This window comes from Fringilla coelebs, assembly GCF_963513975.1.
Source record: "Fringilla coelebs genome assembly, chromosome: 2".
Classification (NCBI taxonomy): Eukaryota; Metazoa; Chordata; class Aves; order Passeriformes; family Fringillidae; genus Fringilla; species Fringilla coelebs.
Window position 1 is genome coordinate 41,253,740 of NC_140029.1, and position 24,732 is coordinate 41,278,471.

Here is a 24,732-nt window from a genome sequence, read left to right on the forward strand (position 1 = left end):
GAAATGCTTGTTATGACTTACATGTTTGTTTTGATCTTGATGTAAAATAAGTAACTAAAATAAGAAGCCACTGCATCATTACCTGGGTCAGTGAGGACTTCTTTAGCAGCAGCGATATCGATGAATTTCTTCTCTGCTTTCTTTTTTTCTTCCTCACTCTGGAAGTTATCAGGGTGCCACTGGGATGCCAGCTTTCTGTAAGCTTTTATGATTTCCTGCTTTCGAGCATTTCTAGATGGATAAAATTACAGATAACTTCATTTTCTGATTGCTCATATGCCACACTAATGAAGTTTATTTTAAACACTGAGACACTAATTAAAGGCATCAGGAAAGTTATGAGGTGATGCTAACCTTCTGCAAGTGGCATTGAAGACTCTTTACACAAAAAGGAAGCAAGTTGCAACCTTAAGAAAAGATTCCTCATTCTCTCCTTCACCACCCATATAATTCTCTTGGAAAGACGCTACTGCCAGTAATTCTGCAGAATACAGTTCTCAGTCTGAGGCATTTACCATCAGATGAATAACAAAAACCAGATCAAATTAGTTCCCAATTGAAAGGATGACCAATACTAGTTCAGAACTTTGCCTGCTCCTCATTAGCAAGGGAAGCTGCTCAGTCAGTCCTTCCAGACTCTTCCAATCTATCACACTATCTGCCACAGTTTTTGTTACTTTTAGTAATTCTTGCCAGTCTTCGTTTCTTCCCCAACTTGTCCATATGACTCATGGTCATCTATACTAACAATTTCTTCCTAAAGAATGTATTTCCTCTCTTCTTGCTGTTGTTTTTCCATTCTTTCTAAAGGAATTGTAAACAAATGTCACTTTACAAGCTGAATGTTAAAAATTAGTACAGCAGAAGAGTGAAGATAGCAAGATACAGAACAAAAATTAACCCTTAGCAGAACAAATTCAAGTGATCAGTCCTAGAAGTACTACTTATATTTTTAATACTACTTATATTTTTAATAACTTGTCCAGTCATTAAAAAAAAAATCACCTTTCACATCATCATCTCTGGAATTAGTATCTCACCTTTTTACTCCCAGGATTTTATAATAATCCCTCTTCTGTGATTGCTTCAGCATTCTCTGGGCACGTTCCAGCCCTTCCCGAATCTGCTGGTCATTTTCACTATTGGCTTGAGCAGTCTCATAGTCTTTAATAGCTTTTATAAAAAAAGTCAATGAAAAAAGGTTTCACTACTCTACAAACTTCCAGTTAAAGAACTCAGCCATTCAACAAAACTGAAGCTTTGTTAGCACCATACAGAAACAGCAAAACTTTAGTTTCAACTTTACATGTTTTGGGGTTTTTTTTCTAAATTAGAAAACCATGGAATAGAGGAAATTCACACATGAATTAGATAATTTTCCTTCTTTAGGTTCATCACACTTGTGGGAAATGAAAAAGAAGGGAGGGTACCAATGTAGGTCACAACATACTCTGGACCTTACTACAGCCACAAGGATGAACATAATGCATATCTTGGACTGGGATGAAGAAACAGAATCAAGAAAAAAGATTCAGTACTTGAAAAGCCCACTGCACACTAGTCCCACATTGTTGTTCAACTGAAGGATGAATCAACCAGAGTCTTTACATGAATATTCATTCTTCTCCCCCAGTCTGCATTTAATCAACACAATATAAAGTTTCTTCCTCTTTAGTGACTATAAAGACAGATTTCACACTACCAGTAAGTTCATATTAGCAAAAGGCAAATATTGGCTTTTTACACCACTGCATGCATAATATGGAAACAGTTATATTTTAGTGGGTTTTTTTCCAAAGGCATGCTCTCACTTTTATTTCAAGTTTCATTTCTCAGCAATAAAAGGAAGAGAAGAAAATTTTCAAGAAATTTGAGGTCTACACTTCTTCAGTAAATTCTATTATTATTGCAAGTGCTTAAGACACCTTAAGACACCAAGTTTATATACTCTTTAATATCAAAATTTAGCAAGGGAAGCAAGCTGAAGTCCTTAATAAGACTGCTCTTCTTTCACTGTTATAATCCTCAAGGTCTCATTCGCAGATCTAAGTCTCTTAGGTTTCTCAAGTTAGACAAAGTACTTGCATCAGATTATTTCCAAGCAGATGCTATTTCTCAGCAGGTGTTACATTTGTTTTTCACTGTTTCTGAGCAAGACAGCAGGAAGTGCTAATGAATTTGTATTACCCAGACATCTGATACCACTGCAATCTTGTTTCAGTTACTGAAAAAAAACCCTCCAAAAAGTATTGCCAGAGCACAAACCACTTCCTAGGCTACTACAAATCAAACAAAATTTCTAATCATTTTCACATCACAAGACACCACCTTTGTTGCTTAAAGCATTCTGGTTTCTACTTATATTTTTAATAACTTGTCCAGTCATTAAAAAAAAAAAAAAAAACAAAACAGGAGTGTGTACTAATATCTGTGCTGAATATATGCTATCAAAACTAATAAAAGCAGTGAAAATGCAGAGATTTCATTATGCTGCCTTATTACACCAATAATGTTAAGCCCCACTGAACTTCATCTGCTTCAGACAATACTAGGAGGGGCTAGCAGAATGTCCTGCCAAATGCAGGTTAGACTGCTCAGCCTCACTGAGCACCACATCACCTACAGCACCATCATGGGAAACCTCCTCAGGGGTCAACTACCTGCCATGACAGTATTAGATTCCTTTTCTTTTTTTCTTAATCAGCTTCCTTATTTAAGGACTACAAGCATTAAGCACAAGGGAAGGTGTTTCAGTGCTGCACACTGTAGAGGGAATGCATCCAGCACGCTCTGCAAGTACACACTGCCCTTTACCTCTTTAATTTTGATGGTACACTTCAGTGTAGGGTTTTTTCTCTTTCAGAAAGCTAACTGCTCTCTCCATCTGAGGGGTGAAGGTTGGAAGCAGGTGGAAAATGATGGCAACTTCATGACCACAAGAAGTTTGCTATGAAGCCAGGAGACTTATTACTAATTCCTAGCATGTCAACTGAGATAGTTAATCAATTCTTTTGAGTCACTATTTCTAAAAGCAGTAGTACCTCAAAGGCAAACAGAAGAGTCACTGCTGCTTCTTACAGGCCTGCTATTTCAGAAAACTTCCTTTCATCCTGCTCTATGATGTGAAAGGAACAACTATTTCCCAGTGTCACTTTCAGTTTAAATACTTCAGTGAAATCTAACTCTCATTATTTCAATACAAGAATCTTCATGATCTCTCAAAAGGTGACCATATTGTATCTCTAAACAACTTCGCTGGCTTTGGTACCTTGGCTGAGTTTTTCAAACGGTGACAGATTAATTCTGTATGAGGAATGATGGCCAATTTCCCATCAAACATGAGTAACTGCAGACAACCCACATCCATGCCAAGACTGTTAGAGAAATAACAGAACCACTTTATGTTCCTACTGAAACCTCTACTGTAGTAGAGTACAGAGGGGGGAAAAAAGAAAACACAAAAATTAGTATGTTCTGACCAATCTTGAAACAGCAAGGCAGGCTTTTTCCTTTTTTAACAAAACTTGTGCTCTAGACAGATAGACTCCTGTACTTATGAGGTATGCCAGAAATGAAGTCATTAAACATCTGTCTCTGTAGACAAGCCCTGGATGCCATGTGATTATGAAGTAATTAAAACCATCTCATGAATACAGCTATACAAAGTGAACTGCATCTTGAACACTTAACAATAATCACCTTCAAAGTTCTGAATTACAAGTACTTTGAAATCTCCTACCTTTAACAGGAAAATAGGTGCCTCCAGCTTGAAAATATTTTTGAGGGAAGAGTGAGAATCACTTTGCCCCTTTAAATATGAGACTACAATTTTAATTGCTCTGGTGTTCTCTATGGCAAAGAGAAACCAGCCATCAAAAGATAAATGAAGACACCTCCAGGCAGATGAACAGTAATGGGCTGTAATGCTGTTGGATGGAGGCTCTGCTGGAAGGCAGAGTATAACTACATCCACCTCGCTGCTGTCAAGGGCAGGAGGAAGGCACAGATTGTTACACAATCTGGAGAACCACAGTTCTGCTCTAGCATGGTTCTTCACTTGGAACCAGGCTAGGCCAAGCCCAGCATGCACCAGCACAGGAAATAAGCTCTCCCAGTTCCCAGGTGTGTCCTCTCTGTTTCCTTCTATCTTGTAACAGGGAGGCATTTGCCCCAGCACAACACCAGGCTGGCTGTCTGCATTTGTGCAGAACCTTGTTAAAAAACTTCTCTTCTTTCAATTCACTAGTTTGAGTCACCCTCCCTGGAGGTATTTAAAAGTGATGCAGATATGGTGCTTGGAGACACAGTTTAGTGGTACACTTGGCAGTGCTGGGTTAATGGTTGGATTTGATAATCTTAGAGGTCATTCCTATCACTCCATGTAATAGGATGCATTGTACAGAAACTCCATATGGAAAATGCAGCCTCGGGAACAGAATCAATTTACTCTCTGAGCAAGACTACAGAGATCCACGGAGGAGAAGCAATGGATGCTCCCTTCCTCTGCCCTCAGCACATGCTTAGGGAATAGAACAGTATTATTTCATGCTGCCATCTCAAGACACGAAAATGGAGCTCCTAAAATGGGATTTGCATTACCCTAACTCTAATTACCTTTTACCTCTAAATGCAATTCTCTGACATTGCTGATTATATAAAACGCCTCTGAGTTGAGTAATCTGCACAGTCTCATAAAACATCCTGAACACAGTCCACTGCTGTAAAGACAACTCTGCTGTAGATAAAACAAGTACATTCCACTTACACTAATCAAGACAAAATTGCCACCAAGTATTTTTGTACATCTGCCACTACCGGGGCTAATTAAGGATAACATGGTGTAGAATCAAAGTGCATGTTAAAAAAAAGCCTTTGAAATGCTGACTACATTTTAAACGTCCACATTAAGTATGTGCCAATGGCATACAAGTGTACCTTCTTCATACATGTCTTCTAGCAAATAAGCTTCTGCTCTGTCTTTCAGGGCATTCACATTGGTTGGCTCCAGCTGCAGAACTTCTGAACAAAGTTTGATGGCTTCTGTAGCCTGCTGATTCTAGAGAGGCAAAAGTAAAACCAAACTCATGTAGTTGTGTAAGTTTTGTTTTATGTTTGTCTTGAAGACATTTAGACAGAGATCAGCAGAATTACCTTTGATAAGCAGTGACAGATCCTTTCTTTGGCACGAGTAGTATAAATTGAGACTTCCGGCTCAGTTTTCATTACAGACTCATATTTACTGATAGCATCTTCATACCTGTTTAAATCATAAACCGTAATATCATGAAATGTAATCACTATCTCAGGGTGTTGCGTTTTATTTAAAAATGCTTAAAATTCACAGATTCTCCCATCCTTCTACCAAAGGGCCTTCCCTTCAATAGCCTTAAAGGTGAGGTGTGAAAAAACAATATAAAGAAAACTTCAAGAATTACATTCCCATTCCCTTCTCTGTGCTGAGAGACAGAAGAGCAGGCACTAGGCCTGCTCAGGCTTATGCACAAGGTAAAAACAGCAATCCTTCACCATGCACAGCCAAGGGTCTCCAGATCTGCCTCCCATCCAACATGACACTCCACTTCAAATAATCATCTCACCCACTGATACTTGAGATGAACTCAGTTCTGTGCTCACAGTAAGAGTCCAGACTGTCTGCACACTACAAAAGGTACCTATTCACAGAGGAACAAAAAAGCTCCTTATGCCAGTTTTAATCAGGAAGATTTTTTCTCCTTTTCTTCTTCAAAAGTCACACAGTAAAGTGTTATTTTGCTGTGAAGGCCTCAAAATGCTAAAGTTATATGGTTTGAGTGAGAAGCAGATTAGAACATTACCTAAAAATACAAGAGTGAGACTGAATTCATGGGTTGCTACTACAAGTTAGAGAAATGCAAGCTGTCAAGACTCCCTGAAACTTCACTGATGCTGGATTAAATAAGCGAAAAGAGTCCAGATAGACTTCTGGCTTAATAAAACTGGCATCAGTTCTGCTTATTCACACTCCTGATGTACTTCATTTAAAAAAGCCACCTTGACAATATCTAATGATTTGTTCAGGGTCCTAACAGCTGGATGTCATGTGATTTGGAACACAAAATTGAAGTAAAGCAAGAACTACAAGAATACAGAGGCACTGTCTATCATTGAACAGGGTGCATAAAAGAAAAAAAGCTTATCAGTCAGAACCACTTCTGCCATCAAGGCACTGCAGAGTTACTAAGTGGTTTAAGTCTTAAGATATGGTCCTTTCATCACAGAATAGCTGAAGTTGGAAGGAACTCTTAGAAATCATCTCGTCTAACTCCACTGCCCACGCAGGGCCACCTCCAGAAATCTGCCTATGACTGTGTCTGAAATACTTTTGTATAACTCTAAAGTGGGGAGACTCCATAAGCCCCCTGGACAACCTGCACCAGTGGAAATGAGACAGTGTAAAAAGCATATTGTAATGTTTCAAGGGAATTTCATGTTTCAGTTTGCACCAACTGGCCTGATCTCATCACAGAACACCACCGAGCAGAGCCTGGCTCTGCCCTCTTTGCACCCTCCCTTCAGGATGAAATCACTCTGTAGCACAGAAGTCTCGGGGCAAACACCCTCAGCCACCCCAGCTTTTCCTTGCAGAAGAGAGATGCTTCCTGCCTCCAGTCTTACTGGAACTTCGCTGGACTTTCTCAGTAGCTTCATCTCTCCTGCACTGGGGAGCCCAGTGCTCAGGTGGGCTCCCATCAGTGCTGAGTAATAATATACAAGAGCTGAAAACTCCCATCCCTATGTTTGTTTTACTACCTGCTGCAGAAAGAAGTTAAGTATGCAAAAAGGACACAGCGGCACCAGAAGGAATCAGAATAGAATAGTTGCTATGCAAGTCAATATTTATTTTAATTGTAATTTGAGAGCTCTGCTCAGTACCCACTTCAACTGACACATGCAAAAAGCATCATTTTAATCAGCTCCTTAATCAGTAAGTTGGTGCCTCAATTGTAGTTTTTTCTATTTTTTTTTTTCCCTTTATATAGCAGTAAATACTTACCTGCCTTCTCTGATGAATTCCTCTGCTGACTCGATCTGCTTATTAAGCTTCTTTACTTGCTTATAGAGAGAGAAGCATTGCTTATGGTCTTGGTCCAGTTTCAGACACTCCCGGACCTCACTTTTCACAGGGAGGTAAGGAGAAGTGGGAAAAAACCCAAAAAAAACAAACAAAAAACCACACCTAGGTCACCACACACTATGAAATTTTACCTGGAGACACAATGCAGCATATATAAACTGTTCAGAACAACACGAGTTCTTTCACAGATCTCTCCCTTCATCCAAATATTAATATAAAGTAAGACCAAAAAGAGTCTTCCAAAATATACAGGGATACTTATCTGGGTTTGGTTTTAATTCTTTCATATTGCCAAACACACAAAAGATTAAATGCTACATTAATAACTGACTAAAGAGCTGAAGAGTACCTCTGAAGAAAGAGACAGTGAAAGAAATTATATTCAGCAGTTATCAGATGAATAGATAGGAAAATTACCATCAGTTGTAACTCAGATATATTACAAAATTCCTACATTCAAGCGTATTATGTGTCGCTTGAAATAGAAAGCTCAACTAAGACACACCTCCTTGATGGAATCTCAGCCAAGCCTGAGGCTGATGTTTCACTGTGAAGAATGCTTAATCAGATTCTGATTAGGGAAAACATGTGTCAAAATAGTCCAAAGTCTAAAACAAAAAATCCAAAAAACCTCCACATTGCAGTCTTATGAAGGAATAAATGTTACGGATCCCACAGAGTCATCATAGCACAACCACTATGTCAATTTCAGGAAGAGATTACAAAATCTTATTTTGTTCCTAAGCACAGACAAAAATATCCTACTATTTGAAAATAATTAGGCCTTTAAGAGGAAGAAACTAAGGGAAGGACAAGAGATAGCACCGAGCAAGTTCAAGAGCTATAGAAATCTTCATCAGCATATCTCATGATGCAAAAATTAATGGTATCAGCCAAGAATAAAGGAAAGAGGCTTATCCCTTTCTTTCTGATTCTGTTCTGTTCTTCAACAGTCCCCTCAATCGTGCTTTAAAATACCACCTATACTTGAAATCACTGGGCAAAGTTATGGCCATCTCCCAAAAGTCATCACAGAAGTGACCTATGAGCTCACAAGATTAAGCAGGCTTTGGAAAGGGAATGCCTAATGCAAACCAATTACTTCCATGTTCACTTTCGGCCAGCTATAAAACAACCTTTTGCAAGTATAATCATATGCAGTTTCCATCTGCCAAGGAAAGAAACACAGGCTTTTTCAGTTCTCTTCACCTTATTGAAGGGACTCTCTGGCAGCAATCATATTGGAAGGATTCTGGAGATGAAGGCAGCACATCTGAAATTATGACTGGCACAGAAACCACTTCTGTGCAATAGGAAGAATTCCATCATTTGTGCAGCTAGGCACAGAGCACAAACTGAACAGTCCAGATTGGGCAAGGGCAGTTATCTGCCAGACTGACTAGGGATATATGGTAATAAGACCTTAAATTTAACTCAGCATAAATAACAGGACAGGGCATTATCAAAAAGTCATCCAGGACTGTCTGCAGGATTGAGAGGCAAACAGCTCTGCTCCCCAAGCTCTTCATACTTGGATGCTCCTATACTTTTTATTTATTCTTAAGCTTGTAACCTGTATGTATACATCTTCTGTTTGCATCTTAACTTCAACAGAGGTTTAAGGTTAAAAAAAAAGCTCCACTACAGGAAATTTAGAGAAGAATTCTTCCTTCTAGGAGAAACACAATGAAAACAGCACTTGTAAGCAACTCTGATGGAGAGGGGCTCTGGCTTCTATTTAAGGAAACAAGACGCCTGAAACCACTGATGGCTGGTCTTGCCAAGAACAAACATGGGTTTCTTCACTGCCTATCCTTAGTTTCTAGAAAGGAAATCCTTTTATCAGATCTAGACCACAGTTGATTCTCCATCCAAACCTCACACAAGAGATAATGCATGGTTTATCATTACCTATATAATTATATTTTCTGTCTCAATTATAATGATTACAGCAAATAGTAAAATTACCTGAGAGATAATTCATGGTCCCCCAGCTGATAATATATTCTGCTGATTTTATAGAAGGCTTCAGTATTATCATTCTTTAATTTGGCAGCAGCTTTCAAGTCACTAATGGCTTTGCTTGGTTCCCCTTCCTTTATATAACACTCTGCTCGAAGTTCCCGTAGCTCTGCATCCCAAACACAAACCTTGAGAAATCAAAATTAAAGCTTGTTTTTGGTCCATAATACTTCACTTCTTTTCCTCCCCAAAAGAAAAATCCCGTTTAATTTCACTTTGCCAAATGCAACAGCATAAGGTTCAAGCTGCATGCAGAGCTCATGAAATTAGCATCTCTGCTTCCTGGTGGATGCTGTGATGCACCTGCCCAAATAGAAAAACAAAGGCCTGAAAATTCTGTAAATGATGCAACGAACTCATGCAGAGAGATGAATTAAATCTACTGGCATTGCTTAAACTAGGACAGTCTGTTGAGCCTCCAGGAAAGGATATCAGAATCATAAATTATTGTATCTTCCCAAAAGAGGTAATGAACAGCAAGGACCAAGCTGTTGGTTGTCCTCCAGGAAGAAGCCTGTGGGTAAGATGCAGTTGCACCAAGTTTGACCTTAATATCTGGATTTTAAGAATAAAGAGAGGTAAAATTGTCACAGTAAGGCAAAACTAATTACTCACGAGGAACTGTCTATCAAAATTTGATTTAGGGAATTAAATCTGTCTAAGTCTTATCAGTTGTTTGGAAATGATCCTCTTAGAGGAGGCTTTCCTGCTTTTCCACATTGCCTCCCCATAAACCAATTCCTGCACTGTGGCAGCTTCATCAGCAAAAGCTCCAAGACTGTAAACTCCAAGTCAACAGCACTCATTTGTATGTGCAGAGTCATAGCAGTTAACTTTTAGTACCTTTCTATATGATACACAAAATGCTCACATGATTATTTACACTTGCACTATCAGGCTATTTACACCAATTAAGATTCAACAAATACAGAAACCTAAGGAACATGATGAAAATTCAGCTAGCTATCTACATTTTTATTTTGTGAGGCTTTTTTAATATTTTTTTTACTTCATTTTCTCAAGACCAGAATTGTCTGCATATATACCACAAAAAATCCAGATCAAAAAAACCCGTAACTCCTATACTTGACAAAACTTCATTGATTTCAGAAAAACTTCTTCCCAGCTTCCCCAAGAATAACAAATTGTAGAAAAACAGGAAAGTATAATCAATAAAGTTATCTGTAATTGAAGTTAACCTGAAGTATCTTTAAGACAGACTATTGACTTCTTCTGCAGCTAGTGCTCAGCCCTTTCCTCTCTCCAACACTATTAACAGACCCAGTGCTCAGCAAAACTAAACTGGTTATACCGAAGTTATTTTCACATCAGTAAAGAAACTATTAAACAAAAACAAAGATGTCAGAGGCTCTTACTTTCACAGTACCATTTGACTTAACACTTACTGCCAAGATTTCATCAAGAAGAGAAATAGCAGCTCCATAATCCTCTTGCTGGTAGGCAGATAATGCCTGTGAATGTAGGCGCTGCAGCTCATCAGATTTTGTCAGCTGAGTCTGGGCTTCTTTTTCCTCATTATTGCTAGGATTGGATTTGAGCTGCAAACATGAACAAGGAGAGAGACTCAAATGCTTGTTCAAGGATCTCTTTCAGTCCCATAAATAATCATATTGTGGAGAACTGACTAAAGCTGAGAATAAAGTGAGTTTCCAAACTCCACTGGAAGCATTTCTGCCTCTGAACTTCAGAAGACAGAAACATTTTGAGATTCAATGCAAGATGTCAGAAGTCAGAGAAATCCAATTCTTCATGCCTGCTCAATCATCACTGGACACAGCAAACACAACATCACCTGCTGACGTGGTGGACCTCTTTGTAACCAAATTAATTCACCTCTGCTATCAGCTGTTAAACGCTGGATTCCTCAGCAGCAACAGACAGTGTAATCACACGGCCTAATTGCATCTCTCACTTTAAGCACTATACATATTTATAACTTCATAACAGAAATAAATGAAACATGTTCCAGACAGTTGGTACTGTGAAGTTGTTTCTTACATTTTCCTCACAAAGAGTGCCTGCAGCAGCAAGTTAAGTGGCTACAACCAGGGAAAAGATTCAGCTGGGCAGTCATGCATTCTGTTTCTTACACAGTTTTAAACAAGTCTAACATTTTGTCTACAAGGACTCTCATTTCTCTCTGAGCAAGTGGAAGTCATTACATTGTACTTCCCTCTTTCATTTAGGCAGGTTTATCTTTTCAAAGAAAACTTTTTAAAAGATCTTTCAGGCAACTTTACTATCACCCAGGAAGATACACATGGCCAGAGAGAATCGCAGCCGTTCCCTTGCAAAGCCAGGGAATTTGTAGCATTACTATAGCTTGAAAGAAGCACTGACTTCAAACTTGTTGCTGATCAAAGGACTTCCAAAGTTTAAAAGGGACAAATCAGCATGATTTAAGTAAAAGCTTGTATTATCTTGCATTCTATATACAGAATGTGAACTGAAGTCGCTCAGAGTGACATCCAATACTTTCTTCTTTCCCCATTTATCTTGAAGTGGCCACTCCCCTTTTTCTCACCAGTAAATTCTTAAAAGACATGTATTTTGTGCTTATGTCTCTAACATAATTCAACTTCAGCCCTCAGAAGTCCTTTAACAGAATTTCCCCTGGTTCTACCACTTGAGTATATGAAAGTAAAGAGCCTAAATGCTATACCAAAATCATGCACAGGTCCCACGCTGTCTTCAATTCCTCTTTATAATTATTTTTGAACCAATCTTATGCAATTTTTCATTTTACCTGGCAAAAATCAAGTTGTACCTAGACCTGAAAATTCTCCTTTATTCCCTAAATTGTCTTTCAGCAAGAGGAGAGGAATGCGATCAAAGAGTTTTCTTTCATTGTAAGATTCCCAATATGTCTCATAAAGCTTTTCTTCTGGTTAGAACTCTGCCCTTGACGCTGCACATCCACTCTCTCCCTAAAATCCGGAGCTTGTAGCTTAGGCAAATTTCAGCACCTGTAATTTCGAAAAATACCAAGTCTACAAAACTCTCTGAAGTTCTGAAGTCTTTAGTTCCAATGGACTGGTTTGATTTCTTCCCTAATTTCTCAGCATTTTCTTCTTAAAAATTAAAAGCATTTGGTATGGATGAGCCTTACACTTCCATAAAAACTTATGATCTCCTTAGACTCACGGGATGTTTCTTGTAATGTATTTGGAGAAAATGTCAGTGGAATATGAAAAGCAATGTTACAATCATGGAGGCAAGTTCAACAGTAATCCAGACCATTTGAGTCAATCATCCTAGGTAGCACAACAATTTTAGGTAGCACAACATGCCCAGTTAAAGACAGGGAAATTTTTCAAGGTATCATTCAAATGAAAGTCACTGAGTGTGTGCTACAGTATGATGAAAATACACACTGATAAGCTCTTAATAAGTCATAGCATATTGCTATGATGCTTAAATCAGTAACATTAACTAAAGCGAAAAGAAGCCTGCTCATTCAGCTTGCAAAAAACATCCTGAAGGGAACTGAGGGAACCTCCATGGTTTGTGGTATCTAAGATCAAGACATCCACGCAATCAAGAACAGTGCACAGAGGAAAGCCCTGCACTATCATCTATCAGGTAACACAGCTAAAGTGACAGACAGATGAAAAAAAAACGCCAAGAAAGTATTTAAATACCTTTTATTCTTTAGCTCGGAAGTTACAGATGATCACTGCAGCACAGAGGAACATATTCAGAAATATCTAATGTTATATTAAATATCTCTGATGTGGTTAAGAGAGCCTCAAGCAGCCAACTAGACTGCTTAGTAACTTAACCCAATTTTGATTAACTTACAGTGCCATAAGATGGCCTCTTCCACCCACATCCAAAACAGTACTACTACACATAACAACCAACCATGGAAAGCTGCTGTCCAATGTATTTTACAGCAGACAAGGATTTAGATGAGAAAGCACTTTGCAGATGTAAAGAGCTCAGTCACTTGGTCTTGGCTGACATCTAGTGGAACTAGAAGCGGTGCCTTCAGTGCGGAGCCTTGAAGTGTTTGTTCTTCCAAAGCACACAGAATTGTGTATTTAAGACAACTCCATTTACAGTATTTATTACACTAAATTGCAATTGTGTTACAGTCAACCTTAAGGACTAGAATTTGAAAGAGATATAACAATTTGGTCCTTTCCTCACTTTCCAATAGACAATGAAGAAGTTCTGCTCTAATTCTGTACCTTCTGTAGAATTCACCAACTCAAATGCTTGTAATTTTCTCTGGAACATATGCAGTGTCACTGACAACACTGTAAGGCACGTACACAGGGCTGCCATTGTTTTTGTCACCTTTCCAGAAGGCCTTCCATCAACAAAAGTATGCCAATATTCCTTTTATTTTTAGTAAAAATCACATGCTTACAGGTAAAATAAACATTCCAGGGCTTTCATGGCTTGAGGCCCTGGATACAAATGTTGATGCACCCACAGATCTGTCCTGCTGGCTTCTATTAATCAGAAACCACTAACTTAAACAGAAGGAACTTGATATTAAAGAATATGAACATTAAACCAAAGTTGTAGCAGAGAAATAATTACTATTCATACAGCACGAGCAACAACTTTGTAAAATCACCAAAGGAATTCTGCTTTCTCCTTGTTTCATGTGGAAAACCTCACCCATGTAAAAGTTTTAATCAGCTTGATTCATCTGTTGGCCAAAAGGAGAGGTTTCTAGAAATGAAGTATTGCTTAATATGTGAAGGCATAAGTCTGAATCACACCCTCTATCCAAACCTCATGATTAATTTCAGCCAACAGGAAAGTACAAAGTACCAAAAAAAAAAAAAAGCTAAAAATAAGACATGAAGGCTGAATCTCAAGAGGCTCTGCTCCAGAAAAGGAATACCGTATCCTTTGCTGCTAGGCATTTCCACTGCCTGCTCTCACACTAGACAGCCAGTACTGATATGCCGGAAAGGGCAGGAATATACAGAGAAACTGCTTAGCAAACAATCATTTAAAGATATTAAGGGTGCTCACAATGAAACCTTCTCCTGATACTATGAAATTATATAGAAAGAATTTGAATACATGAATTTTCTTTTCTTTTCACAAGCACACATTAAAGGAAAGGTTTACTGTTTTATATGAAGAATAGTTATAATGCCTTTTTTTTTTAAGTTCTACACAAAGCCACTGGTCTGACAAACTGTGAAAGTTTACCTGTCGTCCTTCCCTCCATTTAGATGGGCTGAATTTTTCTTGCTTTCTCTCCCTCAAAAATGACTGCATCTCCTAAATTATTGAGACACCTTTTAAGGAACACAACTACAAGAGAAGGAATGGGAAATCTGAAAGATTTAGAAAATAAGGAAAACCTCCCAAAGAAATAGGTATTCTACTTAAAGATTTCAAGGTATGTAGCACAATTTAACCCACTCCACACATGAACAATTTAACCTATTGCAAATTACTACTTTAGTATTTACTCATATTGCTTGAATATATTGTACTTAACTGAAAATTATGCTCTTCAAAACAGACCACTATAAGTACACAGACAATACTGTTCACAGAACAAAGGAAAATGGAAGTCAAATCGAGAACTAATATGCTTGTTTCTTAAATTAGTTTCTGGGAAGAAACTCTCTTCTACTTCAGACTTAAAGCCTGATTGAGTACTGCAACTATTTGACTGACTAAAGGCAGCAAATAAATTTTTGCAGCAGGTTTGGCAATAGAAAAAGATATTTTACAGTTGACTGGAGAAACAATTCCATATGCAGCATTAAGCAATACTTCAGGAAACAGTAACTGCAAAGAGATGCACACACACACTCACAATCAACCCTGACACTGCATAATCGTTACTGCAGCAACGGTGTCCTCAGTTAATCCGAGCAGAACAACTCTCTCCCACATCTGCAGACAGCAGGGCTGCGCTGCTATCAGACCACACACTCCTAAGAAACTTACTGAGGAAGAAGCAGCCAGAGGTGCCACTGCTATGTGAACTTCAGAATAAGCTGCTGGAGCTCTGCTACAAACACAAGAACTGCCTGGTGCATTTCTACCTGCAAGAGCCATTCCTCGTAGCTGTCCTGCAGAACATACAGAATAACCACTCCAGTTTTGTCATCCACACTTACTAGTGAGATTTCCATTAAACAGCTGCAATCTGGATGACACAACTTCTTTTATCATCAGTCTCTTCAGAGACAGCCAACAAGCATCTGTTACTTTGCAAATTCTTCTTACTTTGGCTTAAAGGACACACCAGCTGTTCAAACTAGCAACTCTTGAAGAGCAAGCAAGAATGAAGAATGTATCTTATTTATACTCCTATGTACATTAATTTTGTGCAATAGAGAGGAAATCTAGTTTCACATTCTTTGAGGGCTTTTTTTCTGGGGTTAGATCAGTTTAGCTTTGCAGCATAGGACTGAAATGCACAAAATACCCATCAAAACTAAAACTAGCCCAAGTGAGTTTTAGGTGGGTAATATCCAACTACTTGTAGCTGGAAACTGCACGATTCCTGATCATGGAGAGAAAGTACTGTCAGACATTCATGAACATGGAGAACTCTGCAGATTAGGAGACAGAGGGATGCCACTGAAGTGTAGTGATTTAACTGCTCAGTGACTAAATTAAGAGTCATCAATTCTTTTGCAACAGGTAAAAAGAGATAGGAACCTGAAGAGGTTGATCCATGATGCCCCTAGTGACTTCCCAGGGAGACATCAATATAGTGATGTAAACCAAAGTTCAACTACATCACTCTTTCCTGAATGAAGGCTGCTCCCTTCAGCTACCAGTAAGCAGAGATCATGAAGTATCAGGCACACACAAGACTTTCCAAAGTGCTCCTTTGTTTCAGACAACACCCCATTTCATCTGCATGACTATATGCAACTTCACTGGTCATTTATTCATACAAAGCTTAGCTACTATGCCTGCAAAGAACAGGCAAGACAAACTTAGGCCTAGATAGCATACATATACTCTATAGAGCATCAGAGTTCTGATGTGACCTTGGCTCAGAACCCAACCTTAAAAGTAGTGATATAGCTCAACAGTGGTCTCCAACTTACCACATTTTTAAAGTCATCCTCTGCTTCATCAAATTTTCCTTGCTTAAGCAATAAGTGTCCCCTTTGTAATCGTGCCTGAAATGAAACATAACTTTTTATTTACAAATGGGAATTGAGCAAAGTATGAACACAAGTTTCATTTTAGTACAGCTAACAAGCTGAAACAGGGATCATGACACCCATCCTTTGTCTTTTTGATTTAATAATGTTCTTAAAAGACCTCTTCAATGGCAAAAGATTGCTCTGCACCAGAACTGAGGGACAAAAAAGCAGACAATTTTTATGAAAAGAACTCATGTAAGAAGTTTTACAAATCAAAGTCAATGTGACTTTACACCACGTTCCTGATTATACCTGCTTACATATTAAATAAATAGCAGAAATAATAAACAATTCCCATATTTAATTACTTCATTAAACTCTCAGAATAATAGAAGCTACGTAAAAAGTCAATGATTTAGAAGACTTTGACTTCTAATACGAATATTTTCATACAACAGTGAATTTAACAGTTTATTGTCAACTACACAGGACATGCCACTGCCCACAAAAAAGGGAGGTGAGAGAATCAGTTGGAGAGGACTTCAGCATCAGTTTCCGACTACCAAGTCAGTCTCCACATATACTACACAGAATGGAGAAAGGGGTAAGCAAATCTGAACTTGCAATAGTCGCACAGGAATGCAAGGAGTTAGGACAGCTACTGTGGGGAACAGATACCTCAAATCTAATGCTGATTAAGAGGAAAAAAAAAAACCAAAGGCACGTGTGTGCTTTCTTCTCCCTGTCCCAAATGGCAAAGCCTTGGTGAACAACAGAACTCTTTCCTGAATGAAGGCTGCTCCCTTCATTCACAAGTGAGAGAAGTGTTTAGTATAAATCCATAAACTTAGTAAAACTAGAAGTTGTCCAAATAATGGTCTAGACTGTACTCAACATCATTGCAAATTAAGGCACATACACCATTGCTATTATTTTACCCACTTTAAAGCCCTCTGAGGGACAATGATTCTCTATTCCTGTTGAGCAAAGTCTGAAAAAAACCCCAAACCTTCTTTGAAGCAGTTTTTTTTTTTTTAACACTTGAACAATCTTCAGTTCCAGTAATACTTACTGATGTGAAGTCCTGCTTTAATTCAACCACTTTACTTAAATCACGAATTGCCGCTTTAGATTTGCCCATGGCTAAGTACACTGTGGCTCTTCTGTAATAAGCAATGTAGTTCTCAGAGTCTCCCTCTGCAAATGAGCAAACAGTAATCAGAATACTATCTCAAAGCTACTGAAATTTCTGGTACAGTGGAACTGTAATGACTAAAAATATATCATCTGACTTTTAAGCCACTGGAAACAATGGTGTACATTAATAAGACATAAAATTTGCAACATTATGCAAGCAGTATTTTCTATGCAGTTTAATTATTTACCAATAAAGATTACACAAATACTGTAAATGCCAAATAATTGAGAATGAAGGTCAAATATGCATGTGTTCTTCAGCTTTATATGGGAGAACAGCCTCTACATACTAATGCTTTACCTGCAGGCCTACATTTCAAAGTACATTAATTCATCATTTTCCAGCCCAGGTGCTGATCACCATATCCCAAAATTACTAATATGTTAGTGCAATGTCAACACAGATACTAACTCTTTATATCATTCATTGAAATATCAGCAACTTCTTTCTTTAGTAATAAAGCAGGCACCAACACTCCCTCTCACCAACAGACAAATGCACAAACACTATCAACATGAAGGCTAACTTCAGGACCCAAACATTCCATGTTGTCTCCTGGTCAAAATTCCAAGATCCAGCAACTTTAACACTCTCCAAGCTATCATACACTCCTGTACAAGAGGCAAACATCAGTCTCTGAAAACAAGAATAATATTCTTAACATTCTTCTGCATGCAGAATTTCACAGAAACTGGTGACAGTTACTGTGGGCTCTCAAGGAAAAGTAACTTCAACCACCAAAACAACCTAATGTTGGAATACAGAAAACCTTTTACTATACTATTAAAAACATAATAATCAATCCAGAAGTCGCAGACAAGAACATCCACATCTGAGGAACAGAAGTAGTATTTTTCTTCCTCACATCATTTGAGGTTAAAGTTGAACTTCAAAATAAATGGAAGAAGCAGCACCACCAAAAATCTTATGATCAGCAACGAAGTTTCATAGCTGGCCACCTCCCTTACCAAGAAAAAGCTATCTGCACTCTTCCTCTACAATCTCTCGGTTGTGAAAATGCTAATCTCCAGAGCTGAAATTTAATAGGAACTCCCATGCTGTATGCCTCTTTGTATGTCAGCATTATAAACATCAAATAAATTCAGCTGTCACTAACCTTAAAAAAAAAGCAGCATTGAGTCCTAAACACATAGGCTAGGTACAAATTGACAGCTGAAATTAAGGAACTTGATAAATACACAAAGGATGAAAGGGAGGAAAGAGCTAACACAGAAAGCACATTCCAGCACCAGATGATTATCTGACACATAGTTTTGCCTCAGTATTCCAGCAACAGTAGTGAGCAGCAACTGACACTTACCCAGACAGAAGACATAAGCTGGGATTGAAGAAAGAGTTGAAAATTTAACTGAAGAGAGGCAATATGGACAGCAGTTTTCTTTTATTTCAGATATTTGCAAAAAAACCAAAAATCGACTGACTGAGGCAAGACAGAAAAATCTATTTACCTCAAAGTCTACAATGATGCAGTACAGCCAGGAAAGAAGTCTTACCTCCTCACAAGCACAGTTGGCAAATCATGCTTAAAATCTTTTCAAAAAGGCAAAATCCAAGGAAGTCTGATGAAAATGAGTCAATCAGGCTAAAATCAGCATCCAAAAAAGAATCCCATAAAGGTCACAGCTGAGGTGGTCACACCATATTTCTGCAAGCTGCTCGAACACAGCTGGCAGAGTAGTGGGTTTCACCCACGCAGGCACCTCATACCACTGCTGCCTCTACAACACCACCAGGACCTGCACAGCCACACACTGAACTGGTCTCGTCATCAAATCCAAGTTCAAGTTTGCCAACCAATAATAGAAGGAAAAAATCACGCTGTAGTACTAACTGTGCACAGACCCCACAAAAATGCTTTGGCAGCAACATACAAACCAAAGGAGTAACAGACTGCATCTAGGTGGAACAAGGAACTTCCGTAACAGAAAAAAAAAGGGAAGTTGTCTCCTCCATTCTCTTTATATAAGGGAAGTTATCTTGGAGAATGCAAAGAAAATATTAATAACACAGAAGCAACCCATGTTTTGTTTACATGTCACCATTAAACCAAGGCATAAATTAAAAAGTATTAACAGTACGACTTACCAATGTATAACATCTTAGTAATATTCTTTTCAAAGAGGAAAAAAATGCACTTGTACACATAACAAAATCCAACAACTTTAAATGGTATCATGCAATTAAGAAACTGTAGTGTTAATGGACACTGTTCTTTACTGGTGCTGTCTCTATACTTCAATTAAGGATTTAAATCAACTAAGTTTCTTTAAAATTCTTAAAAGCAAACATTTAACCTCTCAGTTTGCTGAAAATGCAGAACACCAAACAAGAACAAACTCACTATTTGACTACAAGAGAGGGACAATTTTGCTCTCCACTGCCAATTCAGTATCTCAAACTTGCAGCATCAGTTTCAGTGAGATACCACCTACTTCAAAATTTAATTAAAGAAAAAAATAAGAAGAGAGTGACTATTTTAAACATTGAATTTTTTACAGAACTGGATAGGAGAAAGCATGGATAAAGTCAGTCTTTCAAAGACATACTCATACTGTGAAAAACATCATAAAGATGAAACCTGATCTTGATGGGATTAGACACAGGAAAAACCTCATCAAATAATAGCAGAGTCAATCATAATTCCTTTGATACAGCTAGCTTCCAGAACAACAGTGACTTAAGTGTTTATGCATCACGTAGTTAATTTAACAGTTCTCTTTTATCAAAACCAAAGCATAAATATTCTACCGTATCTCTGCTGGTTTCTGTCCAAACTGCTGTATAAAGATATCACAAATCCTGTGATTCATGGAATGCAATTTGCAAGGAAGCAGGATATTTAAGGAAGCAAACAGTGGGAAGAACCCACCCAAAGGTATTTCAGTACAAGAGTCACCTCCCTGAGATACATACCTATAGCCGCATGAAAGTGAGACAAAGCATCTGCCAGCTGCCCAGCAGCCAGTAATTTCTTCCCCATTTCAAGTTGTTTTTCTACTTCTGCATTTATTCCACACTCAGCTCCTTAAAGAAAAACAAAAAGATAAAGGTTCTGAATGAACCGTTTGAACAGCAAACACATACAGTGATAATACAATATATGTAACAAATCATTATTGATAGAGGCAGAAGTCACATCCTCCTGCACTTTAGATAATCTCAGATGTCTTTTCCAACCTAAGGGATTCTGAGACTCTGTAAAGCACCCTGCAGTCTAATAACCTCATAGCATGTCCCAATTAGGATGTGTCAAAGTACACAAGCCATTGCTTTGCACCCCACTGTGACACGGCACCAAATACACACCCACACATTCAGTAACATACTCTGACTTTCAATTTCAGAAGAATCTGGAAAGGACTCGTAACATGCAGCAAATACACACAGGTTAAAGTGAAAATTCACAACCCTGATGGTAACTTCATACTTAACTGAGAACTGTTCGGCTACTTAGAGATTGGCTTCTCATCCACTACACTTGTCTCATGTTTATAATTTCCAGGGCAAACTTCTACAGGACTGCAAGTTTAGACAAACAATTAAAATTCTCATTCCTTTTTTCTTTAACTAGTAGCATGAAAACCATACTAAAGTAGTAAGTCTTTGAAGTGCCAGTTTGAGTTTAAAGCTAATAAATTGCTGCTGCTCAACCAACAGGGAAAGACTATTGCTGAGAAGAAATGAGCAGCCAAGTGCAAGTACATGCTGTACGTACATCAACTCAGCAACAGCTTTTTCATTTGTCCTGCTTCCTGCAGCCTTCAGATGACGGCTGAATTCCACAACAAATTACCCACCAGCTTATGACTATTAAAAAACTTTCCCACTAGAAAAAATTTCACTTATTAAGAGGATACTCTATGCCTAGATTTAAGCAAGGCAATGTATTGAAATCCTGAATAAGCACATTATATTACAATCCAATGATTTATAAGTTATTTCACTCAGGTTTTGCACTGAGCTGATCCAGATAGTCACTTTAAATACAAAAATGCAGCAGCACTCCAAAGCTGTTTCTTAGAATCCAAATAAAAATGTTACTGTACAACTGATTGAAGGGAAGTATATTCAAACTTCTCACACTGAAAGGTGGTTAAACAACAATGCATTTGTAATGAACGAACAGTAATTTCTTATCACCAAATCATCACGATTTTAGCTGAAGGAGCTCTCAACACCTGGCACCCTAATTTATTTTTTCTTTTCTACCCATGATACAGCTCATAATTCTTTTAATTCCAAATTACAAGAAAATCCTTGAGCTGTCTATACTAAAAGGAACAAAATCCCGTCTGCATCCACTAGAGAAAGTTCTATCTGCTAAAAGGCTGACAGTAAGTCAGCACACTGGATTCAAGGGCTTAACTCAATTACTTGTTTTAGAACAATGATAGAAAGCAAAATTTTTTTAATTAATGGAAATTACTTCATGAAGTCCCAAATTTCCAGTGAACATTTTTTAAGTAGATGGAGTTAAATCTGCCTACATGATAAATAATTATTATTCAAGGATCTTATAGATTATTCATTTTAAAGTCAATTGTAGGCATGTAAAAAATGTATTCCCATTTTATGTGTCCAATCTGCAGCAAAAAAGGACATTCTTCCTTGCCCGTTTTCCTTCACTAGCTTAAAGCTTCAATCATCAAGTAGTACAGTGTCCTTTAAAATGACAAAGCAAATATATGAAACACAATGAAAGAACTAAGAACTGAAAAAAAACCTCAGCACAAATTGCCCTGGCTTTGGAAGTATGCTAGCAGTAAAGTAGGTATAAAACTATAAACAGACTGAAGTATTTAACATGACCTAATATCAAGTAAAACTCTTAAGCTTTATCACTCCTGTGTTTCCCCACACACAAATACCTGAAATCTTTCAAAACTTGTCAGCTGGGAGTGGTATCCTATAATTGGGCTATAAATTACTCTTTGATGAACTTTCCATCTACCCAAATATGGCATTCAATTCCCACAGTCTCAAGGATCCTTGTTTTACATTCAGTCACATCAGGATAGCTCCAGGAATACATTTTTCCACAGTAAGATGCACCTACACCATTTTGTGTCTTTCAAACATGTTGCGTACAGTTTTACAGTTACGTAACACCTTAGGTGGAAGAACCATCTTTTTCCTTGAAAATAATGAAGACAATTACTAAAACAATGAGAAAGGTGTCCACTGATAGCAAACAAGTAACAAAAGCAGAAGCAACATGGATAAATAAAGAAGCAAATTGTGAAGTCCTCTAGATGCCCTGTAAAATACATTAAACATTGACATACATTAAGCTGTATCTTAAACCTCAGCTCTGCAAGTTGCTGAACACCATAAATTGGTGCATGAATCTCCAGGAGCAGCCTGCATCATCAGCCTAACTGGGATGAAAAGTGACACCATAACTACTCAGGAACTGACCTGATGGTTGAGCTGTTTATTCACAGAAATCCATGCTTATTCATTTTCTGGCTGTAGGCAAACAATTACTCTAAATAAAGCAGCCCACAGGAGACATCTGAAAACTGATAACATAAGCACAGGAGTCCAAGGACTCAAATTCTCTGCAACCTATTTGGGTACCTATGCACTCTTTGGTCTGGGAATGAGCCTAATAAGTAAAGTTCAGCTGGAGCAAAGAAAACCACCAAACCCCACCCCACAGAGCTCTTTACAACAGATACACATTGGTGAGCTGGATACTACAGGCCCAGTTGAGGAAGCTCAGCATGCTCCACTAAGAAACTAAATTTACCCAAGAGACATGCAAGCTTACAATTTATTTTTAAAAACTTCCATGTATTTTAATTTGAATATAATTTCTAAAGACTGCCTAAGTGTTAAATATTTTAAATATTCGCCCTGGGCCTCAAACAACCACACACACGAGCTGTTAAATCAAGTCAAATATTCTGGATAAATTCAGAGCCTGCAGTCCTCACAAGTCTGGGGCAAGAGTCTAGAAGTCAAAAAAAAAAAAAAAAAAAAAAAAAGAAAGAAAAAGAAAAAAAAAAAAGCCAAAACAATACAAAGAAACCAAACAAACACAAACCCCCAGAACCATCTCCATATAATTGGTACTAACCCTGACAACAATCAGAAGGTGCAGGGAAGACAAGCAGGTGCAGCTAACCTGCTTTTCCAGTTAAATACACTCACTTCAAATAAATTATACCTTCCTGGTAGGATTTTTGTTTTATTAGGGTAATTGGTGCTAATATGCAGGCACCTAAATCTACAGACTTGAACTATATCCCTGCATAATCAGTCCCATCCACATTGCAAAGAACTCAAGAAAGCCCTGCAACCTGAGAACAGTTTCAAGATGTTGCATTTGTCTACACATTCCTGTTTTCCCCCCTGTAGAATTTCCACCTACTTTTTCCTAAATCTTGTTTCCAAGCTGAGTAACAACATTATGAAAATAAACAGAATTAGTTCCTACTGTGTACCAAAACCAGTTGTTTCAACAATAAAGCAGCAGCATGCATGTCATTAATCTTAACTGCATTCATCTAAACCTTTATTTTTCCCCCATAAAGGAGCTTAATGATTGCTTATCTTGTCAGAAGAGTGGGAGATCCTGTTTTTGTGACATTTTTGTTATCAGAATGACCCTGAATCTCAAGTTTGATGTTATTTTTCAACAGTTTGGTTTTTGCTTTAGGTATATTTGCTAACATGATTTTCAAGAATTAGACCGAACTAGATAAGATATGGACAAACACCAACAGTTTCAGAAGCAACATTTCTGAGGTTTACAAGGAGCCTCAGAGTATACAGTAGAGATATCTGCAACTTCCACCTATCAAGTTTTCACTCCCTCCGTTTGCAAACGAAGTTGGTTGACACAGCAAAGACTGGCAGACAAAAAAAGCCCCACCCTCAAGTAGCCTTTGTATTTGGGGCCAAGAAAAAAAACAAAAAAGCTCCCAAAGTTGGGGCGGGAAAAAAAAAAGGTGAGGGGATAAAAAGAAACACTTAATGCTTGTGGTCTGACAGTAACTAACTGAGCTCTGTACACTCAGAGCCCCTTTATTCTTTCCCATATTACATTTCCTTTCTTCTGCTACAAGGAAGGAGAGGGGGAAAATGAACAACACTCCTTTATTCCTCCTCAGCCACCTCTTTTTGTTGTGATTAGTGTGGACAAACAGCAGTGAAGAATGAATCTTCCCAAAAGAGGATCTGTGCCAAATTCATCAAAAATTGAGGCGAAGAGGAGAAATCAAAAACATTTTTACTAAGTGTATTTACTAGTCAGATAT

At 38.0% G+C, this 24,732-nt stretch overlaps 1 protein-coding gene across 1 annotated transcript in view; it reads right to left on the bottom strand.

The window, feature by feature from the left end:
- The window catches only part of DNAJC3 (DnaJ heat shock protein family (Hsp40) member C3), a 30,521-nt gene that overhangs the window by 4,026 nt on the left and 1,763 nt on the right, over window positions 1-24,732 (bottom strand). Inside the window, exons 2-11 of the mRNA XM_084201259.1 lie at window positions 20,381-20,491; window positions 17,321-17,445; window positions 16,207-16,281; window positions 10,543-10,695; window positions 9,083-9,264; window positions 7,034-7,153; window positions 5,152-5,257; window positions 4,936-5,056; window positions 1,041-1,173; window positions 83-231 (exon numbers count right to left, since the gene is read on the bottom strand). Of these exons, the coding sequence (XP_084057385.1) occupies window positions 83-231; window positions 1,041-1,173; window positions 4,936-5,056; window positions 5,152-5,257; window positions 7,034-7,153; window positions 9,083-9,264; window positions 10,543-10,695; window positions 16,207-16,281; window positions 17,321-17,445; window positions 20,381-20,491 (1,275 nt within the window). The remainder of the gene's footprint in view (window positions 1-82; window positions 232-1,040; window positions 1,174-4,935; window positions 5,057-5,151; window positions 5,258-7,033; window positions 7,154-9,082; window positions 9,265-10,542; window positions 10,696-16,206; window positions 16,282-17,320; window positions 17,446-20,380; window positions 20,492-24,732) is intronic.